The sequence below is a fragment of the Primulina huaijiensis genome, chromosome 9, assembly GCF_012295235.1.
Source record: "Primulina huaijiensis isolate GDHJ02 chromosome 9, ASM1229523v2, whole genome shotgun sequence".
Taxonomy (NCBI): domain Eukaryota; kingdom Viridiplantae; phylum Streptophyta; class Magnoliopsida; order Lamiales; family Gesneriaceae; genus Primulina; species Primulina huaijiensis.
The window spans coordinates 18,667,639-18,691,427 of NC_133314.1; the positions used below are offsets into that span (position 1 = coordinate 18,667,639).

Genomic DNA, 23,789 nt, shown 5'->3' on the forward strand with positions numbered 1-23,789 from the left:
ATGACATGCCTACTTTCTTGAAATTTTTCAGATTGTGCTTAATTTTGTTCAAAAGTTTTGTGCAGCAATGATTCATGTAAATGAACCTGCATACACGATGTGAATTGCACAAAATTATAGGATCGGAAATGAGATTTTGAACATGTTATAAGTTCTTGTTTAAAGATTGTATTATGCACACAGCAAGAAGATGAATTTAGGCTGGAATAGATTAGCATGAAGTTCCGATTCCGAATCGCATCCACGGTTACTGTATTCTTTTTGTAGTTGTGTTGAGCATGACAAGGAGTTATTCTGCGATAACTGGAACAAAAAACGCCACCATTTCACTTGATATCTAATTAGTTCGACCATTGGATTTTGTTTTTTCCCCCCAATATTTAGAGCCGAGATTTATGATTATTTTTTGGCGATTTAGGCGTGTCTTTTTGCGATTTTGATAATTTATTTTATAAAATTCAGTTTTATTTAGTTATTTTTTTTACAATTTTAATCCTTTTTTTTTTCGTGGCATCGATATACATAGGTGACGTGGTGCTAACTTGACGTTGACATGCACGGTGTCACATCAACACTCCCGCCGACTAAAATTACTTAAAATTAAACGTACATGATTATAACTGGAATTTTCAAAAGAGTAGGTCTCTTGTTAGACGGTCTCACGAATATTTATATGTGAGACGGGTCAACCTACCGATATTCACAATGAAAAGTAATACTCTTAGCTTAAAAAGTAATACTTTTTTATGGATGACCCAAATAAGAGATCCATCTCACAAAACACGATCCGTGAGACCGTCTTACACAAGTTTTTGTCTTTTCAAAATTGTAAAAGAAGCAAGCTTGCATTATCAAAATGGTAATTTCTCTTAATATGTAGGAAAACTGATTTGTAACTTTGTACGGAAATTTGTTTCCACGTGATCATTTGATTTGCTCCGATTAAGTTCCAAATCATTTGACATGTAAGCATAGTAGAAATTTTCACGTAGAAATCATCAATCCATGTGCATGTAACGATTAAAAGATTTCTAATTAACAAATACTCTTATTTGAGACAATTGCACATCATTAGTTCTCACTGTGAATATCATTCAAAATTAATTAACACCGGGAAGGTTTAGATGTAAGAGCAGGGAAGATTGCATTTTTAGTCTTGTATGTTCGTATCTTTCTGATATTTGTAATATAGGTTATTAAATTTCAGTTTTAATATGTTGTTTTTTTTTTAATTTAGAATTTTAGTCTTTTTTCCGACGTTGTGTTAAATTGTGCAATATAACATCAGAACACTCGATTAAAAAAAGATTAAAATTGTCAAAAATTAGAAGTTACATGACTAAAATTGAAATTTGATAACATGGAGAACCAAAATCACAAAGAGTCAAACAAATCAGATCAAAAATGCAATTTTCTCATTAAAGTACTTTACTCAAAAATATATTTTGTTCAACATGATTTTATTAGGGGAAAAAAGCTATTTGTGTTTGAATAAAATATTAAGAGCACTTTTTTTTTTAAAAAAAAAATATATATATATATATATGTATAATTGACGCACAAGTCCAAACCTTTCATGTAATATTTTAGGGGACAAAGCTCGACACACATTTTTTAAGCATCCAATGGGCTGGCCCATATGGTTAGGCTTTCTTTCAAGGACCCATTGGACTGTAAGATTTAAAAGCCCAATAACCTTCATGATGAGAGGGGAAGGGAATGGCGTTCGGAGGATTCTTGATTCTCAATTTCAATCGACCGAAACAAATATTTGATCGAGCATGAAGAAAAGTGAAAGCGGGAGCAATATGGTGGACAAGGGTCGGATCTTGCCGGCGGACCCGAATCTACCACGATTCCTCTGCCAGAACTGCCACCAAAACCTATGCTTCGTCGGAGTCGATTCTTACGCCGATAAATTCCTCGCCCCCGGTTTGGTCTTCCCCCCCGAAACTACTCATTTCTTAATTTATCATAATTTTAAGCATATGAATTCTGTATGCGTATCAGTGGGGTCAAATTATCTTTAATAAAATATTGGAACCTATTTTTTTGTGGGAAAAAAATATTAAAACTTTGCTGATGTAGTTGTCACGGCCAAATTTTGGGAGTTTGATTGAGAACGTGAATCCGTGATACTCTTAAGTTATTGAGCATGTTCGCATATGATATATGAAACACTTTAGAGCATGCTATTGATGTGGTGCGATAGTCGTTTAGCTTTCCCGATTCTTTTTTTTTTAAGCTGGAGGTACCTTTTGTGGCTGCTTTGTCGTATCCCCGATATTGGTTAGTTGTTGATTTGGTTGAGTCCGACTTCAATCATTTCATTTTAGCTCCTGGAATAGCGTAATATGGGATTGATATAACTTTACTGCCACTCAATATGGTTTTTGAACTGTTGAGGCTACAAACATGTTTTCAGTGATTAGAAGTATGAGTTTTAAATGTTCTGGTCTTATTTATGAAAATATAAATGTTGTATTAGAAAAACGCCTCATTGTGGTCGTTTCATGCAATACCTTCAACATGTAGATCCCGCATTGTAAAGCTCCGTAGTTTTTACCTGAAAGGGATGGCATGATGAATGTGACATTGATAGTTGATATCAAATTACTTTGACTTACTTTTAGAACAAAATAAGTGCTCAATTTTGGTGTAGTGTCAATTAGCTGTGTGATTCTTTTGCATGTGTGCTTTTTCATGTGCAGGGCAAGGTTCTTCAATCCATGGCTCTAGTAGTATTATAGGTTCAACGAGAATGGACAATTCATATGTCGTGTTGCCAAAGCAAAGGAATCAGATTCCCGGCGTCCCTCCTCGTCCTCGAGGAGGAGCTGTGCTTCCTGATGCTAGCCAGTCTGGGAAAGCAATAGATGAGTCATTTGTTGTATTACCTCCACCAGCTGCTTCTGTGTATAAATGTGAACCTGGAACTGATGGAAATGGGACCAATTCGACATTACCACGGGGCGATCCCACTAATACTCCTATGCAACAGAATAATTCAGGTTTCCACTCCACTATAACAATCCTAAATCGTGCATTTGATATTGCCACAACACAAACACAGGTACGCAATATGCTTATATAAACCATAATGATTTATTTCCGCATTTTTCTTATCATTCCCATATTTTCTCCAGGTTGAGCAACCTTTATGTCTTGAATGCATGCGAATATTGTCTGATAAACTTGATAAGGAGGTTGAAGATGTGAATAGGGACATACTAGCATATGAAGCATGTCTTCAACGTTTGGAAGGGGAAGCAAAAACCGTTCTTAGTGATGCTGAGTTTCTTAAGGAGAAACTGAAGGTCTGTTGTATTCATGTTTGGAATAACTTTTGAAACAAAATAAATGTCATATAATACATCAATAGGTTTGTCTTTTTTTTTTTTTAGCCTAAATGTTAAGATGGTTTTCCCTAATTGGTGTAGGTTATGGGTAAAGCAGATTCATAATTTATTATAATTTTTCTTTCACTATTATATTTTTTCCTTTACATTTTTCTTTTGAATTTTGAGTGGAGGGATGTACATGTCGATTTGAACTCCACTTTTTGATATTCCGAGTTATCCGACCGATTGGTTTGGTTGAGCAGAACTAAATGCCAAATTCCTTTAACGAGGACTTGAATTTTCTGATATTCTGCATGTGTATTTTTTTAAGAATTCTAAAATAGAAGTAAAAACCTCAGCTATGAAAGAACTTCGGCATTTTTCTCTTTATTTGTTAGTACGAGTTGAACATCTAATTAGGAATTTAATGAGTGATTTTATCATATTTGGATCTTATTACTTATATAAGATAGAAGAAGAAGAAAGAAAACTTGAAGCGGCAATTGCAGAAACAGAAAAACAATGCAGGGAAGTGACCAGCGAACTAAAAGAACTGGAGTTGAAGTCTGCCCGTTTTAAGGAGCTGGAAGAGCGGTAATGCCCGAATGAACTTCAAATCATAATTGTTTTTGAGTTATCCAGATAAAGTTTTATGACGGTAATATGATGTTTTGGATTGATTCTTCTGGTTCTTGGATCAATTCTATAACATATCCTGTTGGAACTTATTTTAAAAATTTTACAGATACTGGCTGGAGTTCAATAACTTTCAGTTTCAGTTGATCTCACATCAGGTATGTTCGGTTCACCTTCTATATGATCTGTGAAATTTATGTAAATATATGTAATTTTCAGTTGATTAGTTAATGATGACGTGATGGCTTCCCTCCTCTTATTCCTTTCTCTTGGATTCTTGTTCATATCTCTGAAATACCACCAAGAGGGCAAAGAACAAATTTGAGTTGGGGTTTTGAATAGTATGGAATTCAAACTCGACGACACACTTACTTCCTGGAGGCCATTAGTGATTAATGTTGGACAATTATCACGATGATGCAGAAGAACACTTAGTAGTCTTGCTTCTATTTATGGTATTTACTTATCTTGGAACATTTTAACTTCAATTTATGGTCGACAGGAAGAGCGGGATGCTATTCTGGCTAAAATTGAAGTTTCGCAAGCTCATTTAGAGTTGTTAAAGCGTACCAACGTGCTAAATGATGCCTTTCCTATTTGGCATGATGGGGAGTTTGGAACCATCAATACCTTCAGGCTGGGAAGACTTCCCAAAGTACAGGTCTGTAGGTTAGATGGTGAAGAACTTATGGCAGTTACATTGATACCATTCTCTAAAAATCTCTCTGATTGCATTGTTTACTTCCTATGTAATACTTAGGTTGAGTGGGATGAGATAAATGCTGCATGGGGACAAGCTTGCCTTCTTCTTCATACAATGGCTCAGTACTTCCGGCCAAAGTTTCTGTATCCTTTACAAAAGAAAATATATTTACAATGTTGCTTGACTTCCAGATGGTTGTGTGTTTTTTTAAGGTAACATTCCATTAGCATTTCATTTACAGTTCATCAGATCCAGATTTACAGCAAAATTGATTCTAAGGGAATAGAATCTACCAAATCGATGTCAGTTCCAATTCTAAGGCCTCCCAGTAGCAACATTATATGCGACTTGGTTTGCCTGATTGGTGGTGGTTCTAGTTTATACTAAAATGAAGCCGATAAACTCCATGACAATCCTTTTGAATTGCCATTTCTTAATTTATTCTTTCCAGATACCGAATTAAGATTCTTCCTATGGGGAGTTATCCTCGCATAATGGACAGCAGTAACAATACTTATGAACTGTAAGTTGAAAATAATGTTTTGAATGGTGGTTTTCTGTTTTGTTTTAACTTTTATATGTAAATAAAAAATGTATTACTCAAAAAGGGTGGTTTGCTCTTTGATCTGTAAACCATAAAAGGGTCTGCCTCTTTGTGAATGCTACATGTTTGAAATTTGTTCACTGTGCTTTGATGTAATCGTTAGCAAAATTATCCAATTATATTCTTTGGGATTACCTGCTTTGATGTCATCGTATGTATTGAGAAACAACTCAATTTTTTTTCGTTTTTATTTTTGCATGTGCAGCCATCACCATGTTATCCTTCAACAACTCTTACAGTGTCGTCCATTAATATGTTCTATTTTGCATTTTAAACTCACATCCATTGTCTGCATCTCCCAGATTTGGGCCTGTGAATGTATTCTGGAGCACTCGTTATGACAAAGCCATGACATTATTCCTAGCCTGCCTAAAGGAGTTTGCAGAGTTCGCAAATTCGAAGGATAAAGAAAAAAATATTCCTTCCGAGAAATGTTTTAAGCTTCCATATAAGTAAGTTTAGATTTTTCCTGCGATTGACTGGCATCATTTTTTATTTCATTTGGTAAAGATAATATCCATTCATCGTTATCTAATTTATTTAAACATTTATGAAATTTACCTTTGAAATATTCATGAAACACGTATAATGCTGAGGAATAATTTTCAATTTTGGAACATGCACATTACCATCTTAATTTATCATATGTCCCTGTCGAACCACAAGCTTCGAACTTGAAGTAACCATATTGATGTATGCTAAAATGAATAAGCAAACCACCACCCAAAATTTTGGCTGAACTCCGAATATCTTAAGCATTCTGCATGTTTTTGCAGGATTGAAAATGATAAAGTGGAAAGCTACTCCATTACGCAGAGCTTCAACAAACCAGAGAATTGGACCAAAGCTTTGAAATACACCCTTTGCAATCTGAAATGGGCTCTCTACTGGTTTGTAGGCAATACAAATTTCCAGCCTCTGACTGCTTCTGCCTCTGCTTCTGCTTCTGAAGTATCAGGCGTAGGTTCTCTGTACAGTAAACATCCTTCTGATTCTAAGTTACAATCCCATGATACAGGCTATTTGTAAACACTGGCAACAAAACAAAATCTAAAGAAAAACTCGAGTTTGATTCTGGTTTAGTGAAATCACTTTGTATAGTCATGACGATCTTCCGGTAATCAATTAAATGCGAAGTTTTAATAACTTGGACCGTACCATATTATGAAATGAGGTGTGGTTTAACGAGAAAATGCGATGGAAAATGCAATTAAGTTTTCTCTAACATAGTTGAAGCACAACAATAAAGAGCAAAATCACATTGACAACTCATACAACATTAATACTCTTCTATTCGGCATGGAAAGATGACCAACCAAAAGAGCAGTAGAAACTGAAGGTGAAGACCAAAAAAAGAAGAAGCTAGAATTGCAAATATGACCATTGGAAGGTCAGTAACAGCATATAAATTTTTCTGATAGCAATTTTCTTGGATCCCGATACTATATGTTTACGCTCGAACATGTTTAGAGAATATTTGTTGGTGACGCGCCGTAGGAAAGATTGTTTGGAGGGACAATATAAGAGATTGGTTTGAGTGAAAATCTTTACGTATAGTTTACAATGATATGCAACCATCATAGAAGGAAGAGAGCTTAAGACGAATGTCTATACCAGAGTTGCCCAGAAGATAAAAGAGTTATTAATGTATGATCATTCTTAAGTGATAAGAAAAATTGGGCCAGACTTCACAAGTAGGTGTAGATCGAAAATCATTATTGAATACCTTCTATGTTGAAAATGGAGAGTAATAGAAGAATTATAGCGTATTTGAACGTTTATAAAACTTTTAACATTTTTAAAATATATTTTTGAAGTACTTCATGTATTTGTTAAAACACTTTAAAATAAGATATATCAAATGTTTTATAAAACAATTCATTCCATCAATCAAATTATTACCTTCGCTTTTGAAGAAGATATCAATACAATCAGTTGGTAATTGATTGCTTCTAGCAAAAAATATAATAAAATTACGACTTAGTTCATCTCTTTTTCAGGTCGTCCAATATCATTGACATCCCAAATAAACAAGAAAATACGAGACAACATGATAAAATCCAGAGTTTAAAGATTTAATCATGTCGACCATTATATGTGATTTAAGTTTCAAAAAAGGAAAGTGGGGCATTGTAACACAACAGATGGAACCACCTATACCAGATGAATCCTAAAACAGATACATAGCCATCTTTCATTGGACATGAACTAAATCTAGAACTGAACTTGAAACGAGCTTCATGGAGATGTATGTTTCTCTTCATCCGACAGTTGGCATTGCCCTGGAACTATATCAGAATCAACAAAGAACTCTTCCACTGAAATGAAGCCATAGACCACGAGTGAGGGAAACAGTGCCATTATTTCAGGTGAATGTTGAAAAAAAAATACCATAAAAAATTCTTGTATATTTCAGTTTAGCTCGCAGATGTTTGTTTGGTCCAATGTAGGACACTAGGACTTAATCGGTGTACAGTGTAAGTATTTCTCCTCATGTTACATTTCTTAATCACTAAAAGTGAAAGGGAACTACGATATCGAGCGAACCAGGATAATATGTTACCTAGATCATCTTGCTCTGCCGAATCAAGTAGAAGATCTGAATCAGAAGCCAAAAAAGGCGAGCCGGGATAATTTCCAAGAGCTCCTAGATCTGCCGCAAAAGAACAACAGATACCATGAGCTAGAAATTTCAAGAAAATATAGAGTTCTCTACATATAAAGATTCGAATATCCCCACATGGCCTAGTTCCCTTTCGTTAACACCACATAATAGTGTACAGTCTTGCTCCAGATGTTACAAGAAATCAATTTTTATGAAAAGATATAAACATTAGGTTTGAATTACCTTCCAAGTTTGATAAATCTGCTGTCAGGTCTGAAAGGCTAAAATTCCACGGAATATGGTCCAAGGATCTTAGGGAATCTCTAGAATTCTCAGCTCTATTTTCTGGTGGAAGCTGTAGTTCGACTGAACTAGCCACGTCTGATGTAAATGCTGTGTCAAGGGCTGAAGTATCAACTTCCATGCCAGATATATCTGATGCAGTAAAGGGAAAATGGCTACTGGATGCCACTGAAGTTGGGCTCAGAGGCGTATCCGACATGGATGGAATACCGTTGCTTGGTGGCATAATGGGTGATACATCAGCCCCAGATGGGTCGATCGCCATACTGCAGAGAAGATAAAAAGTATATAACAGGTTTTTAAATGAGGTGGCAGTTAAATGAATCTAAAGAACCATTTTTTCATAGTTATTTTCAACGAATGGGTTTCAATGTTCTTTTTCAAAGGGAATTCTCACTCGTTTCCAGGATTCATGGGCATAGGAAGATAATGTCCTGGAGCGGGAATTCCATGGACAATGTGACAGCTAGTTGTGGAATAGCCCATAGGATCAATATGAGGTTGCCCTGTAGCAGTAAGTGAAGGCTGCTGCATGACTGGGTATCCCATAGGTAAGTTGTTGGCTGCACTGTAAAACGTGACATTGAGTATTGATGAATTATATAACTTGGGAAAAATGCACCTCTATACCAAATTAGAGAACATTATTTTAATATTTTTCTGTGACTTGTTTCTTGTATCCCCCTTTCCTCAATTCAAGACAAAAAGGGAATGAAGGTACATTCTCAAGAAGTGTACCAGGAATTGGATGGATTACGTTTTGCATGGGCGCCAGCGGAACCTTTGGAGACATTGGATACTTCATCATATCATATTGGTGCTGAAGCAGGTTGTTGAATGATATAATTTGCTTCGTCAGTTTCAACCTTATGTAGTATGCCCGGAAAAAGTCGGGATTTTCTTCTTCCAGTTTCTGCCACACTGAATTTGAAACAACATGAAAAATTAAAATTTAAGCAGCTTTATGTGTAGCATCAATATCTGATCTACAGAACCATTAACTAATTGTTATCCTAAAGACATTTCTTAGACTCAGATTTGCACTCGCTTTGATCACTTGGAAAAAGCATACCTAAATTTGTGAACCTAGGATCTATCCTGGCGCGGTTCAGTAGGGTCTTTACCACCACGTCTTTATTCATATACAATTGCAGACATCGTTCTATCAAATTCTGAACCTACAACAGATTAATAGATAATGTGATGCAGAAAATTGCAACATATAAAACCGTAGATACAATACGGGGAAAAAAATAACTCTCTTACAAGTTCAATGTCCTCACGGGAAACTTTTTTTTTATCATTGCTTGATACAGAAACGGAAACTGAGTCTGGTACAGTAGTCTCCGCAAAATTATTAGGCAATTCACTTTTGCAGCCATGGGAAACAAGATTAGTAGGCTTTCTGTCCTGAGAGTTTTGTGTATCCTCCGACAGGTTCTACACATCAATCAAATTAAAAAGCAATCGAGGAAATAAGAAGTCTTTGAAACTTGAAATAGTAAAAGATTAAAATAATCTAGCATGCTTACATTGATAGTTAAAACTTTATTGACGCAAAACACGGATTCATATGCAACTTATAGCTTCAAAATATTCAAAGATCTTAATGTTCCGAGGACTGGATCAAGAAAACTAATTGATGATAAAATTCATGATCAATTGCTAAGGACAACATCAGGGAAAATGCCATAATCAAAATAGACGGGGGCATCAGCCATTCCATTCCTCTTCTTCCATAATTATTTTCATTTTGATAGATGTTAAAACAATGATGAATTTGTGTTCCTCTATTATCTATTAGTCTTCTCCTTCATTCTTGAATTTGCCGCCAAATACAGTTCATTAACCCAACAAACAAATAAATAAACAGAAAATTTTGTATAAGAACATAGGAGCTTTAACATATAAGAATTCAACCTTTGTGCTCTTCATTTTAGCTAAGGGCAAGCAGATAGTGGTTCTCCATGAAGCTCTTGTAACTTACAGTCGTTTGTAGCTCGATGAAGTCTCAACTTATTAATTAAATCAAGAATAGGAAGCACTCAACCTGGGAAAGAGAACTTGATGTTACATGTTTTTCACCATCCATTGTCACATGCCAAATGAACAGGAATATGCTACAACTAATGAATACACATCTCAACAATACTTTTTTGATGAAAAAACAGCTTGAACAAGAATGATATAATTTAGATCAAGTGACAAAAAGATATTTTAATTGGCTGATACCAGGAATGATCTCATGATCCCAAGCAGCAACAATTGAGCTTAAATGGTGACTGTGTTACAAGAAGTTGACTTCATGTTCACTTAATAGCACGACTAAGAATTCTCGTAACAATGTGTAACTCAGACTGCAGAAGGGATGTTGACCCCAAATACAGATATAATCAATCGATGAGGGAATTATCAAATTTTTTGGACACTCAATCTCATTAAAATGTTTTAAACTTGCAGCATCACGATGCGTAATTCACTGATTTAGTAAAACATGACTCTGATACTGCTACTTGCATGTTTAGGATTCGCAAAACTATTTTTTTTTTATCAGTGCTAGCTACCCACTTCAGATTCTTTTATGTGGATGTAAGCTAATCATCTTTAAGTCCTAGCAGGTTTTTCTAGCTCAAAATGTTATAGATAGCTTAAGCTTATTCAATCCTTAATTTCAGGGGTCTCCGATATATATGCTTCTAACCAAATTCAATGAAGCCCATTTCTTCTTTAAAAATTGCACGTCCCCTCCTAATCATGTTCTTTTTCTACATAATCCCCTACTCATAGTTCTAGACACGACTGAATCCACAAGTATCATGATAACTAATTCATTGCAAAATGATAATGCTCATTAATCCCATGTTACATGACGTTATTTCCTACAATGAAATCAAATAAATTACTGTTACAAGAATCATTTTACATCTTAGTCCAGCCAATATTAAGCATCACCGATGCACTTCTATCAAAAGGGAAAACCACATCACTCAAACAAAACTTTGCTTGAAACATATAAACCGACAAACGTTTAAAATAAATAAATAAAAACAACAATTTGTGATTCCTTAATATTATATTAACACAACACCAAATCCCCAATCTCCAGCACAGATACTCATCATCGTCTTCAAAATCTCGCACCACCTTTTGGTCTTAACTCAATCTTATATATGGACTCTCGATTAATATAACTTATTTAGAGTATTCTAAAGTTTATATATCAAGTATCACATGGATAACTATTTTGCAACAAAAAAAAACAGATGAAAAATACCTTCCTCAAATAGATTTGCAAGTGCTCAAAAGGTTACAATCTTCAAGGTTATGTCGACAAATTATACAAGTCCAGCTATTTCATCAAGATTGTCCGCAGAATACTCAAAGATTAACAGAAAGGAGGAATCTTGGAGATAGGTTAGAAGTAAGATTTTCAAGAACTCTTTCTTCTTGAGTTTAGCTTATAGCTAGCTTCTTGAAGATCAACAAAACTCATGCTGATTAATAACAATTAAAAAAATAGAAGCGTCGAGAATAATCTTTGGGAGAAGAAACGGGATTTTTTCACAAGTCAAGATTGTTAGACACAGAATCGTGGAGGATTCAAGAATGGTGCTTATGTCTTTTCTTCTGGTTCTGTTGTTTCCCTTTGTCAAAAGGGTGTTGTGTTTGTATGTTGATAAGTCTATGAAAAGAAGAAAATGGAAGTGGAGAAAAGAAAAAATCTGTTCTACGACCCAACGGCCGCTGATGTTTTTGTTTTCATCGTCACTTTCAAAGTGAAAATGAAGCGACATGTTTCATCTTCCATAATTTCAATTAATGACTCTTTATCTTTTATAGTTAATAGTACAACTAAATAGATTCTTGTTGATTTTGTGAGCATTATTTTACGGATTTATAGAGTTTACGCAATCATTTTTCATTTGGTGTAGGAAAAAAATATAATTCCATATGAAATTATTATCCTCCACCGATCTCGATTATATAGATCACTCAAATATCAAAACATATATTATTTTTAACAATATTTTTTCTATCAGTTTTGATATGTTGCACATCTACCGTGCAACCTTATGTGAACAACGATGAGGTGTCACTCACTCATTGGATGTGATGAAATATAGAAAAATTGCACATCTAATGGGTGAGTGACACCTCATCGGTGCTCACATAAGTGTGCACGGTAGGTGTGCAGCATATCAAAACTGATTTTTTTATTATACAAAAATTCATTAAATAAAAGTAAAATCAAAAAGTTGTTTGTATAATTGATATTTTAAATATATTTCTTCATCTGTGTGGAAAAAGCCAAGTGTATCTATATAATTGAGACGTAGATAGTAAATAAGCTCTGTTTTAATAGATTATTATTGAGCTTTTATAATTCATTTGACATAAATAAAAAATGAGAATTGGTTATTGGAATTTGGCAAAGTAATAGTATAAATAAAAATGCAAAAACTTGTGTGAGATGGTTTCACCGGTCGTATTTTGTGAGACGGATATCTCATTTAGGTCATCCATGAAAAATATTACTTTTTATACTAAGAGTATTACTTTTTATTGTTGAGACCGTCTCACAAGAGACCTACTCGATTAAAATTAAAATGTTACAACTTACATGGTGGTTTATGATGAAGGACATAAGGGAGACGAAACTATTCTTACACAAAATGCAAAATTCCAAGAATAAAAAGTTTAGTAATAAAAAGTTTTCAACACTTTTTTTTTCTTTTTCAGATTTGAACATAAAGGAGAGAAAAGGTTGGGGGAAAAAGAATAATTAATATAGGCTACGCCCAAATAAATGTTTGAGCTGTCACCACCAAAGCTAGGAGATGTTAAAAAGGGGTAAAATTGGAAATGCAAATTTGGTAAACTGTCATATTAACATAGTAGTCTGCATATAATTAAAATATCAAATATAATTATATATATTTTAAAATAAACAAATAAACCAAAATAAGTTCAAATATTAATAAAATAATATTTTTAATAAAGTTCAAAATTCAAATAAACATATATTATAAAAAAATTTTATATATCAAATATTTTTCTTTTAAAAAAATATAAAAAATAAGAAAATTCTAAAAAAGACTAATTTTTTTTAAAAAAATGTGAACTGGTTCGAACCGATTCATCAGTCCAACCGGTTATTGACCAATTTGAGTGCTAAAACTTGATCTGGTATAATGAGTTGGTATATTTTTTTGCTCCAAATCAATATTTCATAAAAACTAGATGTAAAAATTGATCAAGATTTGTGCATAAAATATAGAGTAGGTCTCTTGTGAGATAGTATCACGAATCTTTATCTGTGAAATGGGTCAACCCTACCGATATTCACAATAAAAAGTAATACTATTAACATAAAAAGTAATATTTTTTTATGGATAACCCAAATAAGAGATCTGTCTCACAAAATACGACCCGTGAGACCGTCTCACACAAATTTTTGCCTAAAATATATACGATGTAAATGTAATCGATTTGTAAATTTGTGCCCTGAGATAGTTTCCAGTTGAGACCTCCATTTTCTTGATCATGCCTTGTTTGGCAGTGGAATCATTAGATGCAAATAGGCGGATGGATTTGAATATATGTATATATTACTATCTTTTTCCTTTTGGTGTTTGGTCTCTTTCTACTTTCAATGATTGGAGATTTTAATAATTACAAATTTGATCATTTTGAATCCATGTGCTACTACTCCCACACATGGTATGATATCATACCAACACACACAAAAAAAAGATTGCTATGACAAATAATTTGATTCGTCCCGAGATGTTTTTAGAAACATATATATTAAGTAATATTTGGACTTTGCTGAGATAATGGGAAAAATTTGTTGTGAAAAAGTAAAAATTTACGGTAAAAATCTCAAACTCTTAAAATTATCACACTACACACTTTATAATATTTTTCTCTCAACTCAATTGTGATTTTCTTCACAAATGAGAGATCTATTTATAGAAAATTTTTACAAATAATCCAAAAATAAAATACATCATTACCTACATCATCACACACTAATTTTCAATATTCAACACCTAATTTTACCTAATTTTCAACATTCAACATTCACATTTTCAACACAAATATTTAACACATTTTTAAATAATTTTTCAACACTCCCCCTTGTGATGATGATCATAATGATTGTATACATTACGTGTTTTTATACTGCCTCGTTAAAAACCTTACTAGGAAAAACCCATTGGGATAAAAACCATAGTAAGGGAAAAAGAGTGCAGTCACGTAAACTCCCCCTCATGTTGACACGAACAATTCTTCACAAATTTCGTAAATTGCGCATCACAATATTATATATATGCTTTCTGAATATTGTAGTAGGAAGTGCCTTTGTGAAGAGATCTGATGAGTTTTCACTTGATTGAATGTGACGAACATCAATACATTTATTCTTCTCAAGCTCTTTGGTGAATGCGAAGAACTTAGGAGGAATATGTTTAGTTCTGTCGCTTTTTATGTATCCTTCTTTCATTTGAGCAACACATGCAGCATTATCTTCATATAGTATCACAGGCTTCTCGTCGAATGATAATCCGCATGAGATTTGGATATGTTGAGTCATTGATTTTAACCACACACATTCACGGCTTGCTTCATGTAGTGCAATAATCTCGGCATGATTTGATGAAGTTGTTACGAGCGTTTGTTTCTGTGAACGCCAAGAAATTGCAGTGCCTCCACGAGTAAATACATATCCAGTTTGAGAACGTGCTTTGTGTGGATCAGATAAGTATCCAGCATCGGCATAACCAATTATACTTGGATTAGCATCTTTTGAATACAAAAGTCCCAAGTCTGTCGTTCCTCGTAGATAACGGAATATATGTTTAATTCCGTTCCAATGTCTCTTTGTTGGATATGTGCTAAATCTTGCCAATAAATTTACGGCAAAAGATATATCAGGCCTTGTACAATTTGTAAGATACATAAGGGCACCGATAGCACTTAGATATGGTACTTCTGGACCAAGAATATCTTCATCATCTTCACATGGACGGAATGGATCCTTTTCTATGTTTAATGATCTAACAACCATTGGAGTACTTAAAGGATTTGATTTGTCCATATTAAAACGTTTAAGGATCTTTTCTGTATAATTTGTCTGGTGAACAAATATTCCACATTCTTTTTGTTCAATTTGTAAACCCAGACAATACTTGGTTTTTCCAAGATCCTTCATTTCAAATTCTTCTTTCAAGTATGACACAACTTCTTGAATTTCCTTATTTGTTCCAATGATGTTTAAATCATCAACATATACAGCAATAATTACGCATCCGGATGTTGTTTTCTTAATGAAAACACAAGGGCATATTGAATTATTTACATATCCCTTTTTCATCAAGTGATCACTTAGCCTATTATACCACATTCTGCCGGATTGCTTCAACCCATATAATGATCTTAGTAATTTCACAGAATAACATTCTCTGGGTTTTGAACTTTGTGCTTCAGGCATCTTAAATCCTTCAGGGATTTTCATATATATATTACTATCAAGTGATCCATATAAGTAGGCTGTAACAACATCCATAAGACGCATTTCTAAATTTTCAGATACTGCCAAGCTAATCAAATACCGAAACGTAATTGCATCCATCACAGGAGAATACGTTTCTTCATAATCAATTCCAGGCCTTTGAGAAAAACCTTGTGCAACAAGTCGAGCTTTATATCTTACTATTTCATTTTTCTCATTTCGCTTTCGAATAAAAACCCATTTGTATCCAACAGGTTTTACACCTTCAGGTGTAAGGACTATAGGTCCAAAAACATTACGTTTATTTAGCGAATCCAATTCAACCTGGATGGCATCTTTCCATTTTATCCAATCCTGCCGATTTTTACATTCACCAAAAGATTTTGGTTCATGATCTTCATTATCATTTATGATGTCGATTGCCACATTATAAGAAAATATATCATCAATTTCTTCTATATCTTTTCGGTTCCATATTTTTCCAGTATTAATATAATTGATAGAGATTTCATGATTCTCGTCAGTTTGTGGTTCTGACAAAACATTTTCATCATCATGTGTTTCTTCAGGAACATCATTCTCTATTTTGTGATCATTATGTGTTTCTTCAGGAACATCATTCTCTATTTTGTGATCATTGTGTTTCTCTATGAATTTTCTTTTTCGAGGATTTTTATCCTTGGAACCAACTGGCCTTCCACGCTTCAGGCGTTTAATGACATCATGACTATCTTCAATTTGTTTCTTCGGAATTTCAATTCGAGCAGGGGCATTTGCAGCATGTATATATGATTTAGTTACCCCTTTTGTGTCTGCAAATGCATCTGGTATTTGATTTGCTATTCTTTGCAAGTGCACAATTTGCTGTACATCTTTTTCACATTGTTTTGTTCTTGGATCCAGATGTAACAATGATGATACATACCATGTAATTTCTTTTTCGGTATGTTTCTGTTCTCCCCCTAACATTGGGAAGATTTCCTCATTAAAATGACAATCAGCAAAACGTGCTGTGAACACGTCGCCTGTCTGTGGTTCAAGATATCGAATGATCGATGGACTATCATAACCAATATAAATTCCAATCTTTCTTTGAGGTCCCATTTTCTTTCGTTGAGGTGGTGCAATAGGCACATACACCATACATCCAAAAATTCTCAGATGAGAAATGTCTGGTTCTTTACCAAATGCAAGCTGCAATGGGGAGTATTTATGATATGCACTTGGTCTGATGCGAATTAATGAAGCAGCATGTAAAATTGCATGTCCCCATATAGAAATAGGGAGCTTTGTTTTCATAATCATTGGTCTAGCAATCATTTGCAGACGTTTAATCAATGATTCAGCCAATCCATTTTGAGTATGTACATGAGCAACAGGATGCTCAACAATGATTCCCATAGACATACAATAATCATTGAAAGTCTGGGAAGTAAATTCACCAGCATTATCAAGTCTAATTTTCTTGATTGTATAATCGGGAAATTGATTCCTCAATTTTATTATTTGAGCAAGTAATCTTGCAAATGCAACATTTCGAGTTGACAATAAACATACATGTGACCATCTGCTGGAGGCATCAATCAATACCATAAAGTATCTGAATGGTCCACATGGTGGATGGATTGGTCCACAAATATCACCCTGAATACGTTCAAGAAACATTGGTGATTCAGTTTGGATTTTGGCTGGTGATGGTCTTATAATAAGTTTTCCAAGAGAACATGCTTTACATTGAAACTTATTATTCTGAAAGATCTTCTGGTCTTTCAATGGATGACCATGTGTATTTTCTATAATTCTTCGCATCATTGTTGAACCAGGATGTCCTAATCGATCATGCCAATTGGTTAATATTGAAGAATTATCAATTACCATGTTTGATTCAATGGGACGTATATGTGTATAATGCAATCCAGTAGGGAGCATTGGTAGTTTTTCAATCACATATTTCTTTCCTGATTTATATGTGGTAAGACACATATATTTCTCATTCCCTTCATTCATTGTTTGAGTATCATACCCATGGGAATATATATCATTAAAACTCAACAAATTTCTTTTCGATTGTGGTGAATATAAAGCATCATTGATCAAAAATTTTGTACCATTAGGTAACAAAAATTGTGCTTTACCACATCCTTTAATCAAGTCTACAGGACCTGATATTGTATTCACCGTTGTTTTTGTTGGTTTTAGTTCCAAGAAATATCTTTTATCTCGGAGGATAGTGTGCGTTGTACCACTATCGGGTATGCAAACTTCAGCTTTGCTCATAGCATTTTCCATATTTGAACTTCAAAAAATATGCAATGAAAAAAAATTAATGACAATACATATTTAAATATAACACATATCATAATTGTACAATAAAACATTATCATATAAATACATGAAAAATAAATTATTGTACATTTATATTCTACCACTATATTGTTCATTTTCAGAGAAATCATTGAGAAAATCTGCAGCATCAATATTGTTCATTTCTATCCCACCAACATATTGATCATTTCCAGAGAAATCATTCATAAAATCAGCAGCATCAAAATGAGTTGAATCACTCAAACGGTCACTTCGCTCAGTGAAGTTGGTCTCCTTTTCTTTCCCCTTTATCGATTCTTTATAAAGTTTGCAAAGATGCTCAGGGGCTCGACAAATACGAGACCAATGTCCTGGAGTACCGCATCTGAAACAAGAACTTTCAAATCTTTTCGAGTGATTTTCATTAACACTCATGTTTTCTTGATGCCTTTTCTGTGGATGGTTTGGGACGTTATTTTGAGATGAGTTATAGAAATAACTATCTCGATTATTTTCAAAACCACGGCCGCGTCCACGACCACGACCACTTCCTCGTCCACGTCCACGTCCACGACCTCGACCTCGACCTCGACCTCGACCAAAACCTTGTCTTTGAATTTGATTTTGGTTTCCAGGTTTAAATTCATTTTTACTTACAGCATTTACTTCTGGAAATGCTGTTGATCCAGTGGGTCGGGACTGATGATTTCTCATTAATAGCTCGTTGTTCTTTTCCGCCACAAGAAGACAGGCGATGAGTTCAGAATATCTCGCAAATCCACGCACTCTATATTGTTGCTGTAGTGTTATATTTGATGCGTGAAACGTGGAAAATGTTTTTTCAAGCATTTCCGATTCTGTAACCTCATGTCCACAAAATTTTAACTGCGAGATTATTCTATACATCGCTGAATTGTAATCACTGACTTTTTTAAAGTCTTGGAATCTTAACATATTCCATTCATCACGGGCGGTCGGAAGTATAACTTCCCTTATATGTTCAAATCTCTCTTTTAATCCTTTCCACAGAGCCATGGGATCTTTTTCGATGAGATATTCACATTTTAAACCTTCATCAAGGTGTCGTCGTAAAAATATTATAGCTTTTGCTTTTTCTTGTGATGAAGATATACCATTTTCTTTAATGGTCTCGCTTAGACCCAATGACTCAAGATGCATTTCTACATCAAGAGTCCATGGCATATAGTTTTTCCCAGTAATATCAAGAGCGATGAATTCGAGCTTTGCCAAGTTTGCCATGGTGGTACTAAAAATTACGATGCATTTTATTAGTTAATGAATATTGCAATACAAAGTAATGGATAAACAACAAGTACAAGTATTCGTAAAAATAAAGAAAACACACGAGGAGGATATTCTCCGATAAATACAAGACTGGTGAGTATGATAACCAAAATAATTAAAAATAACCTCGTGAAAGCCATCTTCTTTTTTTCTTCGAAAATTTGATGAAGAATAATTTTTAGAGAAGAAGAGAAAGTTGGAGTGATTGAATGTATTTGTGAGATTGTATTTATAGAGCAAAAACTAGCCGTTTTGTTACCGTTTATTACCGTTGGTGTATAAGAAAATAAATGTATGTATTTGTATAATTTTATGGTAATAATATGGTGTATATAATATTAGTCATATTTAAATAATTATGTATATCATATCACATTATTATAATTAGGTGTCATAAGTTATTTTTTTTAAAAACCTTATAGGCTTTTATACTTGTCGTATCCCTTACCGGGAGTGTGGGATGTCGTCTTAACATCCTCCCAGGATTTATAACAAGTTTTTGAAAAAATTATTTTTATTATTTCTAACAATAACATTATATTATATATTACATATATAAACAATAAATAAATAACAGTAAAATAAATATTATTACTTTTGTTACCTTTTTCTTCTGTTCGGAGCTTGGAAAAATATGGAGGACTTTTAGAGCTTCGTGCTGATAACGTGTTGTGAAAAAGTAAAAATTTACGGTAAAAAGTAAAAATCTCAAACTCTTAAAATTATCACACTACACACTTTATAATATTTTTCTCTCAACTCAATTGTGATTTTCTTCACAAATGAGAGATCTATTTATAGAAAATTTTTACAAATAATCCAAAAATAAAATACATCATTACCTACATCATCACACACTAATTTTCAATATTCAACACCTAATTTTACCTAATTTTCAACATTCAACATTCACATTTTCAACACAAATATTTTTCACATTTTTAAATAATTTTTCAACAAAATTATCCTTTCTAAGTCCCCTAAATTATGTTTTTCTTTTCCTTCATAAAAGAGCATACAACCAAGCCCTACATCAAAGCAGAGGAGGATCCGTTATAGGGTCAGAGGAAAATATTATTAAAATAAAAATTGTTTTTTAATCAGAATAAATAAAGCTCAAACCACTAGTTGACTCGCTAGATATATAATCTAACAGTAAAATCATCACAATCGACTCATACTTTTGTAGAAAGCATGAACATTTAGAAGTAACAACACAAGTCTAAGCGCGAAAAACATTTGTCAAATACAAAATTAAGATCTATCTTTAAATTGATTTAGATCACTTCTGAAAATAAATCACCAATGCAATACATTAAAAATCGAAGACGAAAAATTTTAAGATTTAAATGATGGCGTACTCCTTCACATAAAATTCAGCACTCTCGTTCCCCACTTGCACAAACTCGTCTTGATCGAAATAGGTGCCACAAACCACATAACTCATGATCTCTCAAATTTAAATTTGAGAGCAGGAGATGTTGGACAAATTCGAGTAACATCTTTAGATATCTGGCACATCCGTTAGTATTGGGTCTAGAAATTCTATAAACAAATCATCTTTGGCTTTTTTTGATTCTTGTCAATAAGGTAAACTTCATAATTTATCTTATATTCCTACCCCAACAGAAAACAACACCACCACTTAATTTAATCTACATTGTCTCATATTAGAAGACTACAAGTATTACATCCATTTTATTGCTGACTTCACATGAATTTTTCCTCTCAAACAAAAAGAGTGCAATCAGATTGGGGGAAGAGAATTTCGCGCTTTCGCTCATTTTTATCTCATCATGGTATACATTTTCGGCATCCTTGTTCAACCACCCATGAACAAAATGGAGGAGCCGAATGGAAATATAGGCATATCGTCGAAACTGGCCTTACTTTACTTGCTCAAGCAAATTTGCTTCTAAAGTTTTTGTGGGAAGCCTTTCAAACTGGTGTGTATCTGATCTCCTGTTCTTCAAAATCAATCCCCATTTTTCAAATCATTCAATATCCTATCTGATTACTCCTTCTTAAGAGTGTTTGATTGTGCATGTTTTCCTACCCTCCATTCTTTTCAACGTCACAAGCTTGATTTTCATACTAAAAAAATGTGTTTTTCTTGGTTACAGTCTTCATCATAAAAGGTTACAAATGTCTCTCTACTTCAGGACGAATCTGATCAACATTTTGTTCATGCGAATATGTCATTTTGGTATATTCTTTTCCTACTTCAATTTCTTTGCAGGTACAGAATTATTCAACTAAATGGATGTCAAATTGAGAAATCATTGGGACAGAAAAAATTTGCAAACACCAATAATTAATCATCTAAGAATTAACATAGCCAAATTAACTCATTTCCTTTTAATTATTATTTACTTATACTGTTAGAACTAAACATCCTACAAATATGAAATATAGAAATAGATAGATCATAGATATTATGAAATATGAATCCATACGCAAACACCACTTTGTTTTTTTAATCGTCTACGAAAACCTCATGCCCTCTGCATTTTTAATGTGTTTTTTCCTTCATTCGATAACAACTATTTAGGATTTCATGTTTGATGCGGTACTAATACACCTGAGAATTATTAATTGGCTAGTTGTAAATAGCCCCGGACTTGAACCAGAGACCTCGTCCGTGAAGTAAATCATCGCACCTACGGTCCAACCAATTGAGAGAGAATCAATAGATTCCTTTTTGGGAACGATTCATCCTTCCCGAACGCAACATACAACCCAAGTAACATAAATTTTGGGAGGCCTCAACACAGCAGCACATAGATACCTTCAAAACGAGATAAATATTTTACAAATTTGGGAAGACCAACTCAACTCATTGCAAATCCCACTCAGTAAATCAAGACTGATTTTACAAATTCTAAAGTAACCGTCAAATGTGTTCTAATTGTATACGTGATTATTACTTTCTCTACTTCAGATAAATATGAAGGTTTGGTATGTGCCCTTTTTTTCCTTTACAGAAGACGTCTCGCTGAAATGAGAAAAGCAAACTGATGGAATGAGAATTGGAGATGTCAAGAGTTTAGATGGGCTAAAAGGGATAATATTTGGATGTGTTAATAAACTTTTAAATGGGAAGTAAAAAAAAAAAATTGGGCTGGAGCCCATATGAAGATACGTCCCTGTTCACTGCCACTATACCTCCTTGTATTGAGGCGAACTCCTTAACTGACGCATTGACAAATCCACATTGGAAACATGCTATGCAAGAAGAATTACATGCACTTCACCAAAATAAAACCTGGTCGTTGGTTCCTGAATCATCAAACATGAAAGTAATTGGCTGTAAATGGGTATTTCGACTTACGTATAATGCCAATGGGACGTTTCAAAGTTGCAAGACATGCCTTGTGGCGAAAGGATATTCTCAAATACCCGACATTGACTTCATAAGGCTTTATATAGTCTAAAGCCGGCCTCTCAGGCCTGGTTCGATCGTCTTAAGCTTGCTTTACTTGACACAAGGGATTCAAGAACTCTGTTGCGGATATGTCTCTCTTCTTATTTTCAGAAAAATGGTGTACAAATATATTTTGTCATTTACATAGATGACATAATTTTGGACTTTGTACTTTGGTCTATTGGGTTTTTTTCCAATTTGAATGGAAATTTGATGAGCATATGATGGTTTTGATAAGTGGATGATCAATATGGATTAGAAAATAATCTTAGCATGTGTGAGTTAATATTGAGTTACATTTTGTAAAAGTGTAAGAATGATTATCAAAAGAGTTCTTCCGCACGCTGGCGCAGTGGTGGAAATCAAGGTCCCGATTTGCATTTGAAAATGTTTGACTTGTATGCAAGCAGTACTAGCGCGACGGACAAATCGGGTGCCATTGGAGACCCGATTAGCACTGAAAAAGGCTTGGTTTGTATGCAAACGAACGAGCGCGACTCGAGTGCATCAAATATCGGACCGATCAATCCAAAATTTCCCGGCAAGGTCTTCCTAAGGGTCTTGGTCCTTTTAATGTTTTTATTTTTTAAAAAAATCTTAAATTATATTTTTTTAATTATTAACAAAATTTATGAAACTTTATTATTTTAAAACAATATTATTAATTTATACGGATTATGATTAACGAGTGAAAACCCCGAATCAAGCAAAGTCAAGGGAAATACGGACCGAAATATCACTTTCCGAGGCGAGGGAAAGTAGAAGAAGAGATGGAGACGCGCGCAAGGCGGCAAAAAGAGGTGAGGGTAAGATGGATGCTAGCTGGAAAGAAGCTTAAAAGCGTACGAGCCGGGTAAGAAAGGAGTGTGAGAAGAAAGGGTTGGAAAGAGATGGGAAAAAGAACGAAGGGGAGAGAGCACCGGACACCACACCTCTGAGGCAGGAGCCATTCCCTTGACAGCACACCCTCTTTGCTTAGTGGAGAATCTAACGTAAAACACGTGTATTTGAGAGAAACAAGAATGGAACGCGTGGACTTTTAGGGACA

The 23,789-nt window shown here is 34.1% G+C and overlaps 2 protein-coding genes across 2 annotated transcripts; one reads left to right on the top strand and one right to left on the bottom strand.

The window, feature by feature from the left end:
* Positions 1-1,705: 1,705 nt before the first annotated feature.
* Positions 1,706-6,430, top strand: LOC140984520 (beclin-1-like protein). Its single transcript, XM_073452003.1, has 10 exons — positions 1,706-1,932; positions 2,712-3,073; positions 3,147-3,317; positions 3,811-3,935; positions 4,087-4,135; positions 4,480-4,638; positions 4,738-4,823; positions 5,132-5,203; positions 5,587-5,736; positions 6,061-6,430. Exons 1-10 carry the CDS (start codon positions 1,782-1,784, stop codon positions 6,311-6,313), a joined length of 1,578 nt encoding a protein of 525 aa, XP_073308104.1. The 5' UTR covers positions 1,706-1,781; the 3' UTR covers positions 6,314-6,430.
* An 881-nt stretch (positions 6,431-7,311) lies between these two features.
* On the bottom strand, positions 7,312-11,948 carry LOC140984904 (uncharacterized). Its single transcript, XM_073452592.1, has 9 exons — positions 11,467-11,948; positions 10,113-10,242; positions 9,459-9,632; positions 9,265-9,370; positions 8,931-9,113; positions 8,590-8,755; positions 8,133-8,458; positions 7,848-7,937; positions 7,312-7,602 (listed from the first exon to the last, which is right to left on the bottom strand). Exons 2-9 carry the CDS (start codon positions 10,125-10,127, stop codon positions 7,523-7,525), a joined length of 1,140 nt encoding a protein of 379 aa, XP_073308693.1. The 5' UTR covers positions 10,128-10,242; positions 11,467-11,948; the 3' UTR covers positions 7,312-7,522.
* Between the last annotated feature and the right edge of the window lie 11,841 nt (positions 11,949-23,789).

Bases quoted from the DNA above. Each gene is read 5' to 3' on its own strand.
- LOC140984904 (XM_073452592.1), bottom strand. The intron at 8,459-8,589 runs GTGAGAATTCCC...TCTTCTCTGCAG, and splicing joins CCCATGAATCCTGGAAACGA to TATGGCGATCGACCCATCTG. The intron at 7,603-7,847 runs GTAACATATTAT...GCTTCATTTCAG, and splicing joins GGCAGAGCAAGATGATCTAG to TGGAAGAGTTCTTTGTTGAT.
- LOC140984520 (XM_073452003.1), top strand. From the start codon at position 1,782: ATGAAGAAAAGTGAAAGCGGGAGCAATATGGTGGACAAGGGTCGGATC. The intron at 3,074-3,146 runs GTACGCAATATG...TATTTTCTCCAG, and splicing joins TTGCCACAACACAAACACAG to GTTGAGCAACCTTTATGTCT. The intron at 4,639-4,737 runs GTCTGTAGGTTA...TGTAATACTTAG, and splicing joins GAAGACTTCCCAAAGTACAG to GTTGAGTGGGATGAGATAAA.